The sequence below is a fragment of the Pyrus communis genome, chromosome 15, assembly GCF_041283825.1.
Source record: "Pyrus communis isolate YQ-2024b chromosome 15, ASM4128382v1, whole genome shotgun sequence".
Lineage (NCBI taxonomy): Eukaryota > Viridiplantae > Streptophyta > Magnoliopsida > Rosales > Rosaceae > Pyrus > Pyrus communis.
In genome coordinates this window covers 23,964,260-23,974,056 of record NC_142579.1, presented here as the reverse complement: position 1 = coordinate 23,974,056, position 9,797 = coordinate 23,964,260, and the positions used below count along the sequence as shown (strand labels likewise).

Here is a 9,797-nt window from a genome sequence, read left to right as displayed (position 1 = left end):
GAACAAAATAATCATCCAAGAGTTCCATACCTCGTCGTTGCCTACTTCTATCAAGGTTTCCGGAACGGCTGGGCCTGCAGATCTGAGCCGCAGCTTGGATGACTCGACGGGAATGTGAGGCTCTGCCCCTTCTTACTTCGTCATTTCTCATTTGACGCTCCTCATCCTCTTCCCTCTCATTTCTTACCCCCTGGTGATTGAAGATTGCTTCAGATTCGTTAAACAATTCTTCCTCTTCCTGATTGTATTCCCACATCATCCTTGAGAAAGAAGAAGAAGACATTGAAAGAAAGAAACATAAACTATGAATAATGATACAGATTTTTGTGAATAAGGAAGCAGAAACTATGAATAATGATAGAGATCTTGAGAATTTTGGTGTGAGATTTGTGAAGATGGATGGTGGATTATATAGAGGATTCATAAAGGATTAGGTTCTGCATAATGCCACGTGGCATGCCGTCATTCGTTACAAATCTGATGGAAATCTATCCTCAAAGATTGTGAACATATTATGACACGTGTCATGCCGTCATTCGTTAAAAATCTGATGGAAATCTATCCTCAAAGATTGTGAACCGATTATGACACGTGGCGCGACGTGATTGGTTAATAATCTTATCAGAAATCCATCACCAATAATTGTATTATTTTGTATTATTTAATAATACTTCGGATAATGACACGTGGCGCAACGAGAACGATTAAAAATCTTATCCGATATTACAATTAAAATTATTTTGTATTATTTTATAAAAAAAAAAATACTAATATTTTATTGCCTATTGCCAGGGCTATTGAAGTGTAACGGTGGAGATGCAAATTCTATTGCCAGGGCTACTTACTGTTCATTAAGGGCAGTTATTGTTCATTAGGTGGATTGAATAGTGTATTGCCAGGGGGGAGGGCTCCAACGCTGGAGTTGCTCTAAGTGTGAGAGTTGACAAGGAACATCATTAGAGAAATATGAACTTGAATGTGTCCCCTTAATTATTTCTCGATAATAGTTGAGAATCACATACATATAATCTCATAAATTATATTTATTTTAAAATATTTATTTCAAAAACAAAAAAAAATCACACACTTAATAATTTATACGACGAAAATAATTCAATCCAAGACACCAAGCATGGCATCAGAAAATGGTCCTATTTATGCTTTCTTATTTTGGATTTAGGGGTTTGGTGTGAAAAGAAGGGAGGAATGGTTGTACTTTTGACTAGAAGTCTAGAACACTAGAGAAGTATGGGGCATCCCCACACTCATCTTTAAGCTGGACCCTACAATTTCCAGACCACTTGGAGATAGATTAGGACCTCTGCCAGCAAGAGCTTCTCTCCAAGCGTACTAGGTCCAGTCGATCCTGCTGCAAACTGGCTTCACAGTGTCTTCAAGCTCTTTCTTAAAGTAGTAGGCTGAGGAAATAAAAAGAATTATAACTTAATCATGATTAAGTAATTATGATCACATGATTATGTGGAGTCCAACTGATTAATATTTGACATTAATTGGCTAACAGAATCTGGGGGGGTTAGATGGACGAAGGTCGATTTCTTGGGTCCAAGCACTCCGGTCTTGGACGTGCAATTGCCAGTAGGTTTGAGCCACCACGTCGGGATCCATTACTCCGTCAACCCCTAACGTCATCGTCATCCTCTGCGAAGTACTTGATGATGATTGGCTTCCTTCAGATGGGCCAATCACACCGTCAATAATCACATGCGCTATGTGTATCCCATGCGGTTGAAATTCCATTGACAAGCATTGTGATAGTGCTCTCAGTGCAAATTTTCCACAACCTAGTGATAATATCACATGTTGCCGTGACAGAAAAAAACTCTATTAATTTCACCTTTAGAAAGTGCCATAATAAATTAAACCAAGAAAACCAATGTTAAAAGTAGTTGTAAAGTGTACTTACATAGTTCAGAGTAGCCAGCAATCCCCTTGAGTGAACCTGAACATCCTGTAAACAAGATCGTTCCCCTTCCTCTTTCCACCATTGCCGGAAGTACCTTAAATTGATACCATGTTTAACATAAATATAAATTAGTACACCAAACACGCATTAAGACGCATATTGCTATGCAAAACATATTGTTAAACCGTTAATCTGAACAACTAATTAATCTTGTTCTTACCTCCAACTAATACCATGTTTAACATCCTATTAATTTATGTACTACAAACACATTAAGTATCTGTATTCCGTAGAATATCTATTGTCAAACTGTTAATCTGAACCGATACCTAAATTCAGGTGCATAATGGCAAATCACTTGTATCATAAAACTATGGATCTAGCTATTTAGGTTTTCAAACTATCAAAATATATTGTCCGACTTTGAATTTAGACCATTGATTAGCGTTCCTAGCTCTTACCTGTTGAGCACAGTGAAAAGCTCCGACAGAAGAAACGGCGAGGGACTTCTCAAACGAGTCGAGGCGGATGTCGGTGAAGTTGGTGGGGTGCCAATTGGGCGGCTGCTGGTACGCATTGTAGACCAGCACCTCTACAAAACCCAAAGACAAAACCCCTTCAAATGCCTCCCTAACGCTTCTAGACTCGGAGCAGTCTATTCTAATGGCGAAAACCTGCGCCTTCTCTTCCCTCGCAATCTCGTCCGCGAATTTGGAGAGCCTCCCGAGATTGCGGGCGAGAATAGCGACGGTGTAACCTTCATGGGCGAACTTTCGGGCTATGGAGCGGCCGAGCCTTGGCCCTACGCCCACGATGGCAGCTATACCGCGTTGAGGAGCTGAGCTTGCCATGCTCCTCATCTTTCACTGTGTAGGTGGTGAAATATGAGTAGGGGTTTTGGGTTGGCTGGGCTAGGATCTGCTACGGTGATACGTAAGTCCTTGCCTCCTTCGTGAGAGTCACAGCATCGTTCTTGCCTTTGCCCTTGTAGATGGAAGTGTCCGTCTGAAAGGGTTCTCGCTTCTGGGTTTTCGGATCTGTTATTTAAGAACCGCAGCCCTCCGCTTTTAGTTATGCTTCAGTGCCTAAGCTAATTATGTTTAGGATTATATCTGCAAAATATTTATATAAAAGTAGAAACGGTGACTTGTGCCAAAAATAATGATACATGTGCCACGAACAAGGATATTCAAATGTTAAAGGAGTTGTTGACGCTTTAAAAATATCATATGCTATATATTGGAATGTAGTTTCACTCCAGCATTTATCAAAAAATACAAACAGTGACGAAGTTGGCTTAAAGAATCTAGGAAGAGGAATAGCAACACATTTGTTAACCATTTTCTAGTATATTTACATAGAAGTTCAGAACTTTGTAAGTCAAATACACCAAAATGACTCTAATCTAATAGAGTAAATTTTCTTTACACGACATTATATATTGCTGAAAAATCACAATAATAGTGAATATGTGGATGCTGAAAGATCATAACAACCTCCCAAATTTATATGTAGCTCCTTTCTTGAATCGAATATAATAAATGAAGAGGGTTGAAAATCATTTTGCATCAAAATTTTCGGAGTCTCAATTATGGTTACCAAATGTTTAGACAACGAATATAGAAATTTTATATGACCTTTGCTTATCTTGTAGCGTAGGCATCATTTATTGGAATGTCAAGGGTTTTTAGTGTTGGCATGTATGCCACCTTTATAATAGTTCTAGCTGTATAAAGCTTGCTTCCACTTCTCATCCGGTGTCAGGTCGGCAGCAGTTTTGAAACATCTGTCCCTTTTACTTATAGGTCATTCAATTGATACACAAACGATTTACAACCATAGAAAAAATTGATATAATTAAAAAAAAAAAAAATAATTAGTATTTGATCCTTAGTTACTAATGTTTATTGACAAAAAATTTATTAGTTTTCAGATTTTAATCCAAGTCTCTAGTATTAATGTAATAATGAATTTACATGTCAGTTACATAATTTTTTTTAAAATAAAAATTAATAATTGATTTAGAATTTTAATACTCACACCTTTATTAAACTCCTAACTAATTTTTAATTCAAAACATTTCCAAAATAAATAAATAAAATTAGAATAGGTTTGTACCCGTTAGCTTTTTTAAAACAAGTTTTCAAATTTTTAATCTTATATGTACCCATTCATGTAATTTTTTCAAATTTTTAATCTTAAAATGTACTCATTCTTAAATATACCAATTTGTTACATGTAAAATGTACCTTTTTTTTTATATAAAATCTATTCAATTTCTTTTCTAATCCATTTTTAAACTTATATGGGTACATTCTTTTTTCTATGATTTGAGAATGTATCCTTGACAAGTTTAATCAAAGAAATTTACTAATGTTATTAAGCTTAATATTTTTTTTTTTTTTTTTTTTTTTGGTGATTTTGAAGAATGTTCCCATGTTTTGGTACAATAATTTTTTGGTTAATTTTGATAAATGTACCCATGTTTACACACACACACACACACAATAGTATATTTATATTTTAATATTTTTAATTCCACAAATTATGATTTTTTATTTAAAATCTCATTAATATAAACAACTATAAATTTTAATTTTTAATTTAAAAAATATCGTAACATACATAGAAATAAATTATCACATTAATTTCAGGGACTTCAATCAAAAATTGAAAACCAACAAGGTTTCAATCAAATAATATTCATAGTTAGGAACTGCATCCAAAGTCTCCCTAAAAATAATAATAAAAAAAGCCCAAAGCCTTCTTCGGTTAGGATAAGTTGAGTTTTGTGGAGACATAAATTAATAATTTAATAAGAGAATGATATTGGACTATAAGCTCTTTATGACGAGTTTACTTTTGACGTCATAAGCAGATTCACAGAGTACTTAAGGGATGTGGCATCTACCTACCTCATGGGTACAAGGCCTTCAGGTCGTCTTGGAGCCCTTTAGGCCCATGGTATCCTACCATCGAGCCATACTCGGCCTAAGGTGGTAGGAAGCTGACTCTTCAGAGTCTTTTTCTTAGGTGTTCAGTGTGAATGCATATTTCCGCCACTGGGCAATCAACTCGTTTGAGTCTTATAACCTGCTTGCCTGAGACTTGTAGACTTGGAACACAAAGTTGGAGTTAAGGGGAACAATGGTGTGATGTCTGTCAAAGAGGCTTCAGTGCCTAAATTAGTAATGTTTATCGACTAAATCAACACTTAAGTGCAAATAATAGCATGGAAATGTCTAGTAGAACGGGGGTGAAAACTAAACCTTCTTTCTTCGACTTAAATTGAAGGGCTCAGCTTACGTGTGAAACACTTTGCCTAGGGAGTACGGTTTGGCATAAGTTCGAGATTACCATTCTTTGAGCCATAAGTGGCTACTTATAAAGGATGGCTGAATGTGATATGCAAAGTAGTTGAAAATGACACGTGGCATACGTTGAGCCTTTTTAAGAAGCACTTCCCATAAGTGGAGGAAATAATGAAGGTCCATGATAGTGTGTGCCTTAAGAATAGGCATCATGTGCCATGTTTGTAGGTACTGAGTAAGCCCACTTCTTTGCTGGCGTCATCGCGTTGTGGTAGTACCTTGCAAATTTTAGCCTTTTAGCCAGGTCAGAGGAAGTCCAGCTGATCACTTATCCTCAACGAAAGTTCAACGTGCTCAACAGGCTTTAGCAGTGCTCTTGCTTGGCGAGGCTTTCTTGGCCTCGTAATGAGCCAGACGCTAACCTTCTTGTTATGAGCTAGGTCTTAGCCCTTAGAGTGTGTTTGTTATACCGAACTATCTTGGACTAGACTAGCTCTAAGGACTAAGTTGGATTGGCTTGGCTTGGACTAAGTTGGATAAGAATTATGAAGCATTTGGTGCACCACCAGACTAAGAAGCAGGACAATAAAAATGTTCATTTTATTTATTATTAAATTATTATTTTGTAGTTATTTCAATAGTCTAAACACCTAATTAATTCTAAAAAAATATTGTTTGACCATTTATTAATTTACTTTTGTCCTTAGAAAAACTAAAAAGTAAGAAAAATAAATTAATTAACATCAGTCATCAGCCCTTCTTCCTCACAGAGAGATACAAAATCATGTCCATCAAGCAAGACCGTTGTTTCTTTCTCAAAGCTGTTCTTCTTCTTCGGGAAGCAAAACCCATGTAAATATTTGATTACTGTGGAACAAATGGGAGAGAACCAAGAAATTAATCAAACCCAAAGTCATAAATTCAATTGAACAACATGAAGAACCTAGCCAAACCCATAAAATTTCTTGTCATAAAACACAAGATATAACGTTTTCGTCATTATGTAGTATTTGATTGATGGGTTTCAGAGTCAATAACGGGACAGAAAAAAGTAGATGGTTGATGGGTTTCAAATCTGGGGTGTAAACGACTCTCAGTCTGACCTAGTTCTGCAGGAGATTATAAAAGAGTCAGCAATGTCGGAGTTAGCAACAAATGACTACGACGAAAGCTGCTATATGCTAAAGCATGAAGTTGTAAGCGAGGATGGCCCTAGCTAATACCAAGCATTCACTCCGGATTATCTAACACAACTTAGTGAGGCATTTAATCGGCACGAGTCGGACTTAGCGTCATTTATGCTAGTCTCATCTTACGCCAAACATGGGATTGCTGTCCCAGCTAAGCCAGTCCCATTTAAGGAGGCCTAATAAACGGGGCTTTAGTTTATTCATAGTGGTTTTGACCACTTGCTCGTGGGTTGCTGCACAAGTTTCAATGTAGTATGCTTCTTACATAGATTCCACGTAAGACCCAATGTCTTGGATTTCATGTGGTTGATCTGGTGAATACATCAGACCCCTTGTCACATCCCAGCCCGGGCCCCCACCACATCCCGGGTTCAACTCCACCGTAGCACGGTATTGTCCACTTTGGGCCCCGACCACGTTCTCATGGTTTTGTTTCTGGGAACTCACACGAGAATTTCCCAAGGGGTCACCCATCCTAGGAATGCTCTAGTGTGAACTTGCTTAACTTTGGAGTTCCTATGAAACGCAAAGCCAGTGAGCTCCCAAAAGGCCTCGTGATAGGTAGGGATAAAAATATACATATAAGGATCACTCCTCTAGGCGATGTGGGATCTTACAATCCACCCCCCTTAGGGGCCTAACGTCCTCGTCGGTACACCACGACCAAGGTTAGGCTCTGATACCAAATTGTTACATCCCGGCCCGGGGTCCACCACATCCCAGGCCCGCTCCACCACCGTAGCACGATATTATTTGTTTTGAGCCCGACCACACCCTCACGGTTTTGTTTCTGGGAACTCACACGAGAACTTCCTAATAGGTCACCCATCATGGGAGTGCTCTCGTGCACTACTCGCTTAAGTTCGAAGTTCCCATGGAACCCGAAGCCAATGAGCTCCCAAAAGGCCTCGTGCTAAGTAGAGATGGGAATATACATATAAGGCATACATGATTCACTCCCCTGGGTTATGTGGGATATTACAATCTACCCCTCTTAGGGGGCCGATGTCCTCGTCAGCACACTTCCGGGCAGGGATTGGCTCTGATACCAAATTGTCACATCCTAACCCGGCAGGGATGTAACAATTTGGTATTAGAGCCTAACCTTGGCCGTGGTGTACCGACGAGGACGTCGGGCCCCTAAGGAGGGGTGAATTGTAATATCCCACATGGCCCAAGGGAGTGATCCTTATATGTATATTCACATCCCTACCTATCACGAGGCCTTTTGGGAGCTCACTGGCTTCGGGTTCCATAAGAACTCCGAAGTTAAGCAAGTTCGCGCTAGAGCATTCCCAGGATGGGTGACCCCTTGGGAAGTTCTCGTGTGAGTTCCTAGAAACAAAATCGTGAGGGCATGGTCGGGGCCCAAAGCGAATAATATCGTGTTACGGTAGAGTCGAGCCTGGGATGTGCCGGGGGCCTAGGCAGGGATATGACACCCCTTGTGGGTATTTTTGTCTTTCTATCCACGCATGATCAACATAAATATGACTTTTGGGCTGAGTTCATTTATGGTTTCATATGTGTGTCTTTTGTGCTTCTACCAACCAAAGACCTCGAGGATTGATTTTGAGCTACCTTCAAAGATTGGGATGCACCATCACTAGCAAAACGTAGAGGTTTGCATAACATGGCCTACAACCTCATCTCCTAACTGCTTGCAAGGGTTCAGTTATATAAATAGCCAGGTCACATAGGGAAATCGATAATCTCTCTTATTATTTAGAATTCTCTATGTTCTAGTTTCTCTCAAACTATCTCTCTAACTTAGGCATTGAATGCCCTTTCACGAACACCTTCTCCTATTTATCGAGTGTTTGTCAATTATGCTAACAGTGTTTCTTATTTTGCAAGTGTGACATCGTCAATCTAACCTTGTTTATCAGACACTGTGAGTTTGATTCGTATTACATTATTGGTATTATGGATTTTATATATTAAATATGGATCTATCTACTTTTTCTTTTTCTCTATTTGTGATTAGTTACCAATTTTATCTCTCTTATAATTTATTGTATAACAATCACTCTCATTACACTCAAATTTTTTAGCTCACTATATAAGTTTGATTCCTATATCAATGGGATTGCACTCAATTTTTCGACCCACTATCGAAGTCCTAAGTTCAAAAAAAACATTAAACTCAATTATTAAAGCAATTCAAGCTTAAGAATGAGACCAAAAAACAAAGAAAGTTGAGCTTAAGACCTCTGTAATGGTAGGACAAAGTTAAGGTGGATAATTACTAAATTCAACACACGTTGAATGAAGAAATTGATGTCAATCAAATCCTTTGATACTTAACTAGATTTTAGTTGCTCAACTCATAACAAATTGTGTTAGTAATTTCATAATATAGTACTTGTACAACTAAGACCACTTATTTTGAGCCAACCATAACTTGTTCCAACTTAAAACCAATTCAAGTAAATTGAGGTAAGCTAAGTTCATGCTTGATAAAACATAAACATTGGGGGATGTTTACTTACATTTTTTAAGGTGGTAATGTCATGAAATAATGTGAAAATGATATTTAAATTGTTCATGTACGAGATAAATATGGACCTCCTTAGTAATGTTATCTTTCTGAATTTGGTAATGGAACCTGTGAAAATGTAAATTAACCACATTCAATAGGAGAACGACATGTGGATTTTAGCCCAATATGACGATTTTACCCTTGACGTCGTGAGTAGACCACACCAAAACTCAAAGGGATAAGCATTTGCATGCCCTATAGGTCTTAGGCATTCAAGCCCACACATATATCAAGGTGCCTTTCGAGTCCAAGATATCCCGCTCTTGCCAGCGCGCATTTTCCGACTCAAGGAGTCAAGGGTCGATTCTTTGAAGTTTCCCTTGAGTTTCACGCTCCAACATCACTACCTACCAGAGGCCTCCAGAGACTTCCTATAGCTACCCGCAGAGACTGGTCTACATTGCACTAACAGAACATAGCAATCTGCTTAGTACGGCTTGAGGCCTCACATCTTAGTTGTCTGTGAGGAATCTCTCCTATAAATACCCAAGTCTAACTTTCCAAAATTATTAATTTGTCATCTCACCCTAACTCCATTAAGTTTTTCGTTCAAAATAAGTCATGTGACTTGCACATAACTGTGTTTAGGGTTATTTCGGACACCTCAACAAAAAAAAAATATCATCCAACTTTACTATAGATTGGAAGGTCCCGAATGACTATATTTTTAAGCCATCTTCACTTTGAAACACGTAGAAGTAAATGCAGGTCGTTTTCCTTTTTTCGAACGTCAAACCTTATATCATCGTTTAGATCAACCTTTTTTTTGTATTTTTTTTTTAGAAACCTAGAATTGTTTTGTCAAAGTGAACTTATTAGAAGGGGTGTTG

General features: G+C 38.1%; 1 protein-coding gene across 2 annotated transcripts; it reads right to left on the bottom strand.

Moving 5' to 3' along the window:
- Positions 1–1,019: 1,019 nt before the first annotated feature.
- LOC137746182 (uncharacterized) lies at positions 1,020–3,103 on the bottom strand. 2 transcript variants are annotated; one of them, XM_088685432.1, is made up of 4 exons: positions 2,386–3,103; positions 1,925–2,018; positions 1,521–1,802; positions 1,020–1,418 (listed from the first exon to the last, which is right to left on the bottom strand). In XM_088685432.1, the coding sequence occupies exons 1-4, from the start codon at positions 2,782–2,784 to the stop codon at positions 1,351–1,353; spliced, it is 843 nt and encodes a 280-aa protein (XP_088541558.1). In that variant the 5' UTR covers positions 2,785–3,103; the 3' UTR covers positions 1,020–1,350. The 2 variants fall into 2 exon arrangements, with proteins under 2 accessions (XP_088541558.1, XP_068342656.2); XM_068486555.2 differs by having other exon boundaries at positions 1,020–1,802; positions 2,386–3,101.
- Between the last annotated feature and the right edge of the window lie 6,694 nt (positions 3,104–9,797).